Raw genomic sequence first — 12,307 nt, 5'->3', positions numbered from 1 at the left:
CAAGCCCTTCATGTAGTCTTTCTTAGGCAATGTTCTCCTTCTCCTTCTCCTTCTCTCCCTTTAAAAAAGTTTAGAACAAACTTTTTCCAAGATAGCATTGTTTATTCATCGCATCCTAAAAATTTTATTTTTGAATTATTTTCGTGTTTATATTTACTTCTGCGTTATATTGATTAGTCCTATATTTTTAATGGAAGAAGTCGATTTTCCACGAATTAGTCCATGCCATGTGGCACTGATCGTCGAAATCAGCCAGATGGCAAAAGGGGATTGGTGATAACACTTGACTTAAAGGCCTCTCCATTAAGCATTGATCTCAGCATGTTTTGCATATAATAAATTTTAAAAGATCGGAAGAATCTTGCTAGGGAAGAAGCAGACTTACAGACAGCTAATGTTGGTTCTAATTAGTTGGCTTTTGGTTTCGATGAATAAAGAAGGGACAGCTGGAGAAAAGATATGGGCTTAAGGTGAGAAATCCTCTGTACCCTTTTGGCCATTCTTCTCCATGGACAACCACAAACGTGCAACGGAGAATCCTTATCGTTGTTAATATTTTATTGCTTGGAAAAAGAAAAAAGAGAGGAAAGGGGAACACAGTTTAGGTGATTTGAGATGTCCTTCTCTTTTAATTATTCTTTTGCATATCATGGAAGATTACATTTTCAATGTGCTTATGATGGACGTTCCCATTACTTGCACTTTGAGCTTAAATCAGGGGAAAAGCCGGTTGTTGATGTTGTTGGTCGACATCGAAAATATTGCAATATTGAATTCTCCGAATGTTTTCTCCTTTTTGGTTTCGAAATTGAAGTTTCAAACTTCTTAATCGAAAGCTCGAAGGAATTATCTATTTTTACGTATTATATATTTTCAACAATTATGATATAATATATCAATCCATATTCATACATCGACTCGCACCGTTACGTTACTTTTAATATAAAATTAACGATTTTGGATAGAAGAATCTGTCGATCCAACCATTGAATTTGAAAAGGACAAAATAGGATACAAAGGCCAGTGGTGTATGAGCATCTGGTTCAACCTCTTTTTACCGACTTTTTTTTCAACTTCGCCTCAAATGAGAAGTTTCAGGCACCTAAATGAGATCATTGATCACGTATACCCACCACAGAACAGGTTGACCACTAACATGCTAGGCATCAATCTGGGAACATTTCCTTTAGCTGCAGATTCCGTGGCATCATGGGTCTGGCTGGAGACAATTTCCCACCTACCGCCAACGTCACCTCATTTTCAAGCACAAGTAGAATATGGACAAACTTTGCAGCTACCTGACAAAGACTATGTATGAGAAATGAGAATCTTACTAAAGAAACAAGTTAACCAAGCTAATAAGACCAGATCCTGTTGTCTTATAGGAATACTGTTCGAACTATCTACATCTATACGTTTCATTTTCAGACGATTGGATTAACAAATGGAGGATGAAATAGAGTAATTGATCAGTACAGGTAAAGGCAAATGCGTGTTTAAAATACATGTAATTCGACTATGTTTGTGAAAGCCGTAACAGAGGAGTGTGTATTTATAATAATCCACCAAAAAATTAATAAATAACCACTAGAGAAAATCCAGCTGCAGATGCTGTCATGGAAGCATGTGGTGTACAACTAACATACTTTACAGCTTCTCCTACAATAGCCAGGAAGCGCTGCAGATCCAATCATATACTCTGGGTTCTTGGAGCACTCACCAAGAGCAGCCCATCTCTCACAACTCTCATTCAAATCTGTGCAGTTGCCACCGGCTTCCAAATTCTTGTCAAAAGAATCAACATGAATCCACTTTGTTGCCGACCATTTCTCACCTTCAATCACTGGGCACCCAGCATGCAGACTGCTTGGGTCAGGTATAGCAGTTGGGGAGAGACTGAAGAAGAGAAGGGCATCTCCTCTTCGTGGTTTCACTAAATATTTCCAAGGTGGATATACAAAACATCAATTAATTGCTAAACGAAACTATATGAACAATTCAGAAAAGCTTTTCCGATGTTGCTTACCTGCAATTCCCTTCTTTGCACATTCTGAGAGGTCATCATCTGTTGCAGGAGTCTTACGACGTGAAGATTCCTGATGATGAAGTTCAATGAGAAAAAAATGCATTATGCATTATCATTACTTGAGAGAGAGAGAGAGAGAGAGAGAACAACTGCAGTCATCCGCACCCAGCACCTCATTACCCACTTATAAGAAGGGAAGCCAGGTGGGAAGCTTATTCCATTGCCCATCCATGAGCATGTATCTTGTACATAAGAACTGATCTCAGAAGCTTCTGAGGATAAACAGAATCATCAAGCTTACAAAATGTTCAAGCCACTGGAAAACAACAGTGGCTTAAATAACAGTTGACTGCAAGCATATGAAACAACACAAGAAGAGCTCTAATAGAAATAAGGGCACTTAAACAAACCTCTGCTTGGGGGAATATTGTTTCACCACCTTTGGTCACATCTGTAAGATACATCAGCACAGTTGCTATACGGTGTCCACCCCTGGCAATATTCACCTTGTCGACAAAGTAGTCGTAGTGTGGATCATATTTCTGTCCATGCTCATATCTCAACACTTGTATGTCTTCCCCATTTTCTGGAAATCAGAAAAAAATCATGTTAATATGCATTTCCTTAATTTAACTACAATTGCTAATTTCTATTCAAACATGTATATATCTGGTTTTCTACTTATCATATCACAAATGAGATTTATGTGTCCCAGCCAAAAAGTAGCATGCAGCTTTACAATGATGACCAGAAGATGATCACGTAAACATGATATACATATTGATATATTCACAGATCATAAAACAAAAGGGTTGCATTCCAGATGCATAAATTAGCAATCTAGATATATAGTTCACAGACAAATAGGAATTAACTGCAGACAGAAATGTGCAAAATAAACTGCCTTTTGTCCTATGAAAAACATTTAACATCTTGTGTGCCCACATCATACTTATTGGTCAATTTCATGATTATGAACCTTATCTTCTAAATAAGGTTACATAGACAAACTGGTTGGAAGAATCACAGTAGCAGAATCTAGCTAAATCTTGATCACTTGAAGATACTTTTCAAAAGTCCCTGATATATCACTATGGTGTGCAAGCAATCTTCACAGCTTATTTAAATGTCATGAAAACAGAAATTTGTAATTTAGACATGGAACTAATAAAAGTGGTCTTAATAGACCACCGAAATTAAAATATGGTAAAAACGAAGATCAAGATTCAAGAGACATAGAAGCTTGAGCAACAATCTTTTTGAACCATAGTATACAAACCTTTGGGAAGAAATGTCCATGTTGAAATCTTGTCCTCTATACCAGCAACAATAGGATCCTGCAAAAGAAAAAAAGAGCACGCATAATGCTCCTCACAGAATTATCCAATGATCCAATGCACACATTTATTTAAAGCATAATGAGTTCCAGTGTTGTGAGTGCTTCTTTCCAAAAACTTATGGCTAAAAGCTTGTCAGATTGAATTCTTCTGAGACCATCATTAACATCTGCTTACGAATCAAGCCTATAACAATACAAAAGCATGAAATTATCTATGGCACTATTAAATGTTAGTTATAAAAAGCACGAAATTGACTACCATTTTAGCAAAACTCTACCATAATAGCTACTATTCGATATCTAATGTCCTACCAATGTCAGAAAAGGTAGCTGTCAGGTAAAGCTTACAGCTTGAAATGCCAAGAATTACACTTTCCATAATTGGCTAAACAAGAAAAAATACGATTGAGAAGCAATATCAAAGTTGATAAAAGATTGAACCTTTCCCTTAGATATAAACATCCCTGAGCTCGTACGGACTTCGCTAAGCTTGCTCTTTCCACTAACATTATCAGCAACTGCAGATCTCTTTAGCTCCGATTTCGCCTTCAATAATAATAAAAACTAAAATTAAATGAATTCAGGTTAAAAATGAATTGACGAAAGTGTAAATTGAACTTACGAGAGAGATCAAATGATCGCATTCGAGGTCCGTTAAGAAGCCTTCATAGACAAAAGCCCTGCAAAAAGAAGGGAAATACAAAAAATTGAAAATTTTACTAGATTCGCTAGCCAATTCAAAAGAAATCGAGAGAGATATAGAGGGAGAGAGACCTAGGTTTCCAGGAAACTTGTTTGGCTTTAGCAGGATTGATGATGGAGCTTGGAGGAGTTAAGAACGAATCACAACATTGGTACAAGATTGAAGCGATTGAGAGCGATATGGCGAATTGGAGAGGAAAACTCCTCGCAGCAGCCATCGTAACGTAGAATTTGGATCGCGAGAAAGAGAGAGTGAGATTTTACGGGAAAGAAAAGTCAATGTTTTCTTGGGAAAACGAGACTTCCTGACAATAATTCTTCGCTCGTTTCTTTTATGTCTGGCCATCTGGGATAGACAAAACGTTGTCGTTTTAAACATCATCGCTTCCCAAAATTTTGCTAGTCTAGACGAGTATTAATTAATTTGTAATCTAAATCAAATTAGTGGTAATAAGAAGTAATTACTTCCATCCTATACGCATTGTTTTATTTTCAGCTTTTTTTTTATCCTTGTTCAATAAAAAAAATCGTAAAATCATCAAAATAGTCGTGTTTGTAATTTATAAATTCGAGATTTGATATCTTTTAAAATATCGAAATTGTAACTGTAATTTATAAATTCGAAATTTTAATTAATAAAAAAGAAATGTATACAAGAATACAACTTCCCTCCTTCAAACTGTTCTGATCCCTCAACTTTTGGGGATGCTTCATTGCTGAAACTAGAACTCAATACAAGACTGTAAAGAAAAGCTGGAAGAAATCCACAACTCCACAGAATTTACAGCTTTCCATAGAAGAAAGAATTCAGATTTCAAAGTCACCTAATGAACATAAAAAAGAAAAGGACTAGGGAAACCTCTTGTCAATGTTTGACTAACAAAGTTCTTCATTGGGCTGTCCTAAAAGAATCTCCATCTGACGAAGATCGTTCAAGTACTTTGTTGAGTTGTATTCTTCTGCATCATGGATCTCCTCCGAGTAAGTCCTCTGAAGGATAGACTTTTCGCGATGTTTTAGCATCTCCAAGCAGGTAAGATCACCCTTCAGGATGTCTACAACCTGCAGGCAAAATGCAAAGTTTTTGAATCAATCAGGATACAGCAAATATTTAATTCTTCGGGTTGTTGATTCGGACATGCCTGGCTCATTTGGGGTCGATTCACTGCAGACTGATGTATACACATAGAAGCTGTTGCAGTAACACGGTTCAACTGGTCCACGTTATAGGCATCCCCCAGGGTTGGATCAACGAGTTCTTCGATCTTGTTTTCTTTGATCAATGGTTTTGCCTGCAACAATTTTGTTCAAGGAAGTTGAATCATGGGAATACTCTCAGAACAGTGCGACACGGTGGTGTAAAGCAAACCTACCCACATTACAAGGCTTTGCTGTGAACTATCCACGGCTTGCCTGCCAGTGATGAGCTCCAGCAGCAGTACCCCGAAAGCATAGACATCCGTTTTTTCATCTACGATGCCATGCATGAAGAACTCTGGAGGAAGGTAACTGTCAACGACAAGGAATTATTCTGTTGAAATTTCTTTATGTAATGAAAGAGTTTTTAAGGTTCAGAAATCAAAAATGGGGTTTTCAAGTTACAAACCCAAATGTGCCTTCCACTCTAGAGACGGTATGATGAGTCCATTGATCAGGTAACCACTTTGCAAGCCCAAAATCAGAAATCTGGATTACATTTGGAAAAATTCAACCTTAAGCAAGGAACTTCTATAGGAAAAAACCTATAGTTTTGCATAGCTGCTGCTCCATTCTTCTGCAGTTCATCAAAGTTGTTCGAGTTTCAAGATGTACCTGTGCATCAAAGTCCTCTGTGAGCAGTATGTTTGAAGCCTTGATATCTTTATGGATGATTCTCCTCTGGCAACCTTCATGAAGATAGCTGAGGCCTTCAGCAGTCCCTACAGCAATCTTGAATCTGATGCCCCAACTCAGTTTCTCCTTTGGACCTGGATGTGCATAGCAACAAATTTGAACCGCTAAATTTTTGCGTATTAAGAACATGTGAAGAAATACCAGAACTAAAAGAGGTTTCGGAGAAACAAACCATAGAGTAATGATGCCAGGCTTCCATGGGGAGACAATTGAAGAACGAGGTGCATCCCTCCTTCAACCCCATACCCGATTAATTTAGCGATATTGGGATGGTCAACATGAACTATAATTCCAAGCTCAGACAAGAAATCCATGGTCATCTCTTCTGATGAACCTCTGGTTAGCCGCTTAATTGCAACAAGCTTTCCACTTTTCAACTGCCCTTTGTAAACTTCTGCATACCCTCCTTCTCCTATCAAATATTCTACTCAAAAACAATAGATGCGACATAAATGTTTGTCAGGTGTAAATTTGACCCAAAATCAAGTAGGAGGAGGAAATATACCATGGCTGAAGTTATTGGTTGCTTCATGAAGCTCTGAGAGCGAGAAGTTCTTCCAGGTAGATTTGAAACAGCATAGTTCAGCATCCAAAGTTGAAGATAGTTGTGGAACCATGTCATCTCTAACTCTTTTGCTCTTTCTTCTAGTGAGCCTAGGCTTTAGAGGAGGTAGGGTTTGAAAGGGGATTCCAGGTCCTTTCTTCAGTAAGCGAAAGAAGCCACGCCAGTGAACAGAAGTAGCTGAACTCTGATGATTTTCAGAGTCTGATGAAGTGCTGGCCTTGGAAGAAGTTGGCTCAGATTCTGCAGATTCTATAGATTCCACACTTCTTGATTCTATCGATTCTAAACTTGTTGAGCAGTCCTCGAGAGCAGCTGTTGGAGATGGCTGATCTATTCTCTCTACTTCGGCGCCTAAAGATGCCAAGTCTAACATGATAGAATTGTAAACATAAGCAAAAAATCATTAAAATTCTCCTATTCTATGTCTAGAGAATTTGGAAATGGATGATTAATTATTACCAAGAGATGATATTGAGTCAGAGAAACCAGCACGATGTCTTCTCCTCATATGACGAAAAGGCTCCCATTTCCTGGCAGTTTTGTGGGAACCATTGCTGTCAACGGATAATTCACCACTACAAGAGGGAAAAAGAAAACAGATGATATGACAAGTTATGATAAACAAGCAAAAACCCAGAATGGCAATCTGGATTATCAGAAGAAATAATGAACAGGAAGATCAGAAGAGCCATTGAAACATCATCTGTTACAAATGAAGGTGATGAATAGAAGATAAAAGAACAAAGCCTGGAAAAAAAGAAACAACAAACCGAGAAATAGGTTCCAATAATTGGTAATTAAATGCAGCAAAATTGTAGGGAATTCCATGGAACAGACTTAATATTTTGAACTCCAATTCTTCTCGAGAATTACAAGCTTCTATTGCTTCCCTCCATAAAAAAGCAAATAGCATATGCATTAGGAATACAAGAGAAATCCTAGTCCCTCCTAAGCATTGTGATTTTGAAAAATAAAATCTATTAAATCTGAGAGAATCAAAACAGCCAAAGGTATATTGAAATCATTGAAGCATAAATGCATGAAACTTCTAATTCAGATGGAAACATGAAGGCTCCAAGCCTGAAAGCCAAAAGCTTATTCTAGGTGATAATAATCCTTGAAGATTGTTAAACAAACAAAACCCAATGCTGCAAACAGGAAAACAAATCATAAAGAAACCAGACTCAAAAGCTAAGAGCCTGAAAAGTATGCATGCCAAGTACCATGAGGTAGCAGAATTAGGTTCTCTGGCATCCCTCATGGCTTTTCAGAGGTGACCAAAGACCAGAAGCCAAAAGAGAAGCTAAGGAATGAGAGAGAGAGAGAGAGAGAGAGAGAGAGAATGAGAATGAGAATGAGAAAGATGAAAAATGGAAGTAGCGGGTTGGCATTATTCTCTGAGCTTTCTCTAATATCCATATTGTTTTTTTGGACAGATCACCTGATTTTTGTGCCTAAAAGTAGGCTATCCGGCATTTCCTCCTTCTTAATCCATTCCCTTTTTTTGGCAGAGATCTATAAAAAATAAATTGAAAAGAGAATATTTTGATCCTATATTTAGCATATGTTAAGGAATGTTGAAGGCTTGTCAGAAGCACGTAACGGGATCTCTTACAAGTTTCAAGTAACAGCCATTACAGCAATGTCTCCCTTATTTTGGGTCTTTGACGCGTGGAACAAACTTCCATTTTTTTTATACCTTCGACCAACAAAATCCTTCTGGTTCAACAAGACAATCCTGACATGTTGAGAAAACAGGGGAATTTGCCACTTTAAGTGCAGATTCAAACCAGATGAGCTGGATTTCCCACAAGAAGTACATCATCAGAAAGCCTTCCTTCGAGCTAAGTAAAGCAAAACAGGGAGGGATTATTTTACCCCAAGCCATTTCATCTTCGTATCTGCTTGTCAGGGCCAGCAAGGGTGGAAGCTTTCAGCCCAAGTTTAATTATTACTATTATTTTTCACCAGTTTAATCAAATTTCTTCTTTGCTTCTTCCTTCCCTCACTTCCCCAGCCTCTTTTTCTTGGTGAGGGCCACATAGCCTAAAATGTTACTCCTTAACAATGATAAAATCTTTTACTACAAGTCACAAGAAAGTATGATCCTTAGAGCAAAATACAAACAGAGATCAAGTATTTCTACCTTTAATTGAACAAGAAATTTCAGCCAAAGCCTCAGGTATCCTGATCAAAGAAGTTTAAGTATGTTTCTTGTTCCTTTCGACATGCATTTTTTTATGTTTCTCACCATTGAAACAGCCTCATGCACAAAGTTGCATCCAATACAAGATATATGGAGTTTTTCTGAAGGTGTCACAACACAGGCTTTATTAGGTATTTTACGCCAAAAAATGTAATATAAGTCACAAAGTGGAAAAACCCGAAGATCACAAAAGCTAGGTACAATTTTATCTCAGCTGATTTAATGGACATTGCGATTGATTAAACCCTCAAATATTGCATAAAGATCTCTGTTATCTGGGCCAAAAATCTCTTCTCCCTTTCTTAAAGTCTCCTGGATAATTCAGATAAACAAGGAAACGAACATGTTACAATGAGAAACAAATTTAAAAAAAAAAATGGAAAACAGGTTGCATACTTCTCTCGTTTGCTTGTGGGAATTTAGCTCTTTAACATTGGCCAGGAAGGCACCAAACTGCTCATAAGACAAACGGCTCCTGATGAAACAAAAGTGGTGGTCAGATAGGCAATTTGTTATAAGCCATGCCTTCAGGTGCAGCTAAAACTTCAAGGCTGGTGATATAAATCGATACCCAAGAACAAACTGTGAGGAATTTTGATCAAATTCACATGGGCGTTTCCTTAAACTGATAAAATAAGCTCTATGATCAGATATGTAGATTCTGCATATTTCAGTGTACATAACAGTTTAATCTTTCCACAATTATATGTTTTCATATTATGGATGTATTTACCTGACTTGGCGGAAGAATTCCTTTCCATCAACCCGAGTGCGTCCTGACACATATCCAGAAAGAAGTCATATATTAAATACTATATAGTTGCTTCCTTAAAATTAGTTAAGCTGTTTCTTTTATCATAAAATCTAAAAACTCTTCCGGTATCAGGAAATAAAATTTCATGATAGTTGCAACATTAATATAGTGGGGTGCCCCAGCCACATATACATCAATATAGCTCCAGTGACTGTTTTTCATTTCCTTTCTTCTCTTTTCAACATTCTCTTTCAGTTAATGTTTATATCAAGATGGTTTGACATTTAGAGTTCTTTGTTAGCAGTTCATTTAGTATTGCATAACTACCACATCCAGCCCTACAAGCAATTAGATTCTGAATAAGTTATTATCCTAGAAGAAAGTTTCACAGCTAACCTGTCTGTGATCCACTGTCGGAGCTTGACATTGGCAACCTATCATCAAACATGCCTCTTGAGGTAGAAAATGAAATTGAATGTCTCTTAGGAGACACTGGCTTAGATGTTCTTGTGGGAGATACAGAAGCTGACAAACTTGGTGGAGAACCTGGAGGAGTTAGCCGAGGTGAGCTTGTTTGTGACGCTAGCAGGAAGCTATGTGGCATGCCAGGTCTTGAGGCTGCTATTATGATGGTACTTAGTAAGAAAAATAGACAACAATATTGAGTAAGAAATGGAAAAGAATTGACTCAGTTGCAAACATTTGCATTTTTTACATGATACCACGCATGCTTGAACAAACATCCATGAGCAGAGAACAGGAAGAACTTCAGTAATGTGTGGAAGACATCAAAAGTTGAAATAATCATGTTTATGAATAAATTCTGCAACACTGCCAAAACCAACAAAGACTTACCATCTGTGTCACGATCCTCCACTAATGAATTTCCCGTACCAAAGTGCTGGCTACGCATTGAAGAAGTTCTTGAAGGCAAAGTAACATCATTTTCTGAAAAGGTCAGAACAAACCAAGGGTTATATCATAATAAAAGGAAAAATGTTTAAGCACGGACCAACAGCTTAAAGCCTTAAGCATCACAAAAAGAACTATGAGGAAGGCACCTTTTATTGATGCATTTAAGATTCAATCTAGACTATAGATACACTGCATGAATGAAGTTCAAACGAGCTCAACTCAGTCAATGGGAAAATAAAACCATACCTGATGGTGTTGGCTTCGCTATGATCTGAGGACCCCCTGACTATAGCAAAGTTAGCAAGTCCAAAAACTTCAACAAATTATCCTAGAAGAAACAATTCTTGGAATAATCAATAGAGAACTCCGGTGGAAAACAACTTACAGAACTTTCCTCATCCTCTTGAAGCGACTGCATAAGTGTCCTTCTAAAGACCTCCAACTGTGCATGCGGAAGACGGTACAACTTCAGACTACGTTGTCTAATAAAACGATTGTACACTACTTGCCATTTTCCCAAAGACCATTTAGCTCAAACCACATCATCCTCTTGCCTGTTCAGAGGCATCTATGAAGGGGACACTCAAATTTCTAGAATTCTCATCATTTTGTACCACAAAATACATACATAACCCACAATATGATAACATTACAAATCATCATGAAATGCTTATGCCTTCCCTTACCAGGCATCTAAGAAGGGCACATTGGCTATAAAAATTTAATGGGCACCCTTTGTTTTGCATGAATGTCAAAATATCCTCACCATTTCAACTGCTATATAGCTCATATTACACATACATCGAAATACTTTCTTCTTCTACTTCCTTTTGTTCAATCAAATTTCCTTTTCTCTTAATAACTAAATTGTATTAAAAAAATAAAAATTTACAAGCTTTAGTCAACCAATGAACCAAAAGTCAAACCCCATTAACATTTTACCTTGGAAACATCTCTCTGAAGCTTCCTTACAGTGTTGGAAAGCGAAGCATTATCTTTCATCAAGCTCGCCTACCCCAAAAAAAAAAAAAAAAGAAAACAGAAAGAGAAAAAAAAAGTCAATTATTCATTTATTAATTTCTTAAAAAGGGCAAGAAATTAAAGTCAAAGCCGATGTCGGACCTTCTGCTGGTCGGCCTTAACGAGTTTATCCGAGGTTTCAGACAAAGAAGCATCGAGGGAATCGATCTGGGCATAAAGGTCGGCGATTTGTTGGTCTTTCTCGGCGAGCTTGAGCCGAAAGGAAGAAGACTCAGCTTCCAGTAAGGAGACACGTGTGGAGAGTGCAATGGAGGTGATCTTGCGGGCCACATCGAGTTGCTCGAATGGATCCGAGGGTAGTACTTGCAAGACTTCCTCGGGAAGATCGAAGGTCGAACCACCCGATTCTTTCCCCAACATTTCTCTCTCCAATCTTCTCTATTCTATCCTATTGTTGCTTACTTTTTTCCGTTTTATTTTTTTTTTTAAATTTCATTTTATATTGCATGAAAAGTAATGGGGATTGGATAGATGGGGATTTGGTCAGTTGGACATGGGGTCAGAATTGAGAATGTGTGGGTGAGTTGTTCTGTTTATTATTACATTGTCTCGATAAAACAAGAACCAACATGTGGCTTGTGAATGGATAGGCAAAAGACAAAAAGTTTCTAGTGGTCTGGTTTTTATTGCACTGCTGATTTCCTTTTTCCTTTTCGGCTTTTCGTCTCAGAATCGGGCAGAGGGTTTGGTCCTACAATGGGATTGGGGGGGTGTTAGGGTGGCTTTGTAAAGTGAGAGTCCTCTTTCATGGGCTTGGCAGGCTATCTTCAGGAAAATGGGCTTCTTCTTTCAGTATGGTTTCTGGTGCAGAACTGCCTGTCTCCTGGAGTAACCCAACAGCTAACTAGTCCATTAACCTCCTGGAA

At 37.8% G+C, this 12,307-nt stretch overlaps 3 protein-coding genes across 7 annotated transcripts; all 3 read right to left on the bottom strand.

Annotated features, from left to right (window-relative positions):
• Window positions 1-1,416: 1,416 nt before the first annotated feature.
• Window positions 1,417-4,383, bottom strand: LOC18603397 (2-oxoglutarate (2OG) and Fe(II)-dependent oxygenase superfamily protein). Its single transcript, XM_018119505.2, has 7 exons — window positions 4,140-4,383; window positions 3,988-4,045; window positions 3,807-3,911; window positions 3,306-3,363; window positions 2,437-2,612; window positions 2,027-2,096; window positions 1,417-1,933 (listed from the first exon to the last, which is right to left on the bottom strand). The coding sequence occupies exons 1-7, from the start codon at window positions 4,283-4,285 to the stop codon at window positions 1,638-1,640; spliced, it is 909 nt and encodes a 302-aa protein (XP_017974994.2). The 5' UTR covers window positions 4,286-4,383; the 3' UTR covers window positions 1,417-1,637.
• Window positions 4,384-4,658: 275 nt separating this feature from the next.
• LOC18603396 (Protein kinase superfamily protein) lies at window positions 4,659-8,678 on the bottom strand. Its single transcript, XM_088805394.1, has 9 exons — window positions 7,296-8,678; window positions 6,985-7,100; window positions 6,466-6,891; window positions 6,133-6,384; window positions 5,880-6,034; window positions 5,674-5,753; window positions 5,441-5,576; window positions 5,210-5,359; window positions 4,659-5,129 (listed from the first exon to the last, which is right to left on the bottom strand). The coding sequence occupies exons 1-9, from the start codon at window positions 7,442-7,444 to the stop codon at window positions 4,944-4,946; spliced, it is 1,650 nt and encodes a 549-aa protein (XP_088661520.1). The 5' UTR covers window positions 7,445-8,678; the 3' UTR covers window positions 4,659-4,943.
• Window positions 6,996-11,953, bottom strand: LOC18603395 (PH-response transcription factor). 5 transcript variants are annotated; one of them, XM_088805396.1, is made up of 9 exons: window positions 11,523-11,953; window positions 11,343-11,411; window positions 10,786-10,842; window positions 10,647-10,686; window positions 10,341-10,433; window positions 9,882-10,106; window positions 9,465-9,507; window positions 9,128-9,206; window positions 6,996-7,100 (listed from the first exon to the last, which is right to left on the bottom strand). In XM_088805396.1, the coding sequence occupies exons 1-9, from the start codon at window positions 11,799-11,801 to the stop codon at window positions 7,095-7,097; spliced, it is 891 nt and encodes a 296-aa protein (XP_088661522.1). In that variant the 5' UTR covers window positions 11,802-11,953; the 3' UTR covers window positions 6,996-7,094. The 5 variants fall into 5 exon arrangements, with proteins under 5 accessions (XP_088661522.1, XP_017974993.2, XP_017974991.2 ...); XM_018119504.2 differs by lacking the exon at window positions 6,996-7,100 and adding an exon at window positions 8,828-9,043 and having other exon boundaries at window positions 10,647-10,671; window positions 11,523-11,951; XM_018119502.2 differs by lacking the exon at window positions 6,996-7,100 and adding an exon at window positions 8,828-9,043 and having other exon boundaries at window positions 11,523-11,949.
• Window positions 11,954-12,307: the final 354 nt, after the last annotated feature.

The sequence above is a fragment of the Theobroma cacao genome, chromosome 4 (assembly GCF_053813885.1).
Source record: "Theobroma cacao isolate CCN51 chromosome 4, ASM5381388v1, whole genome shotgun sequence".
NCBI lineage: Eukaryota > Viridiplantae > Streptophyta > Magnoliopsida > Malvales > Malvaceae > Theobroma > Theobroma cacao.
The sequence above is the reverse complement of the archived record's forward strand: the minus strand, read 5'-3'. Positions and strand labels throughout refer to the sequence as shown.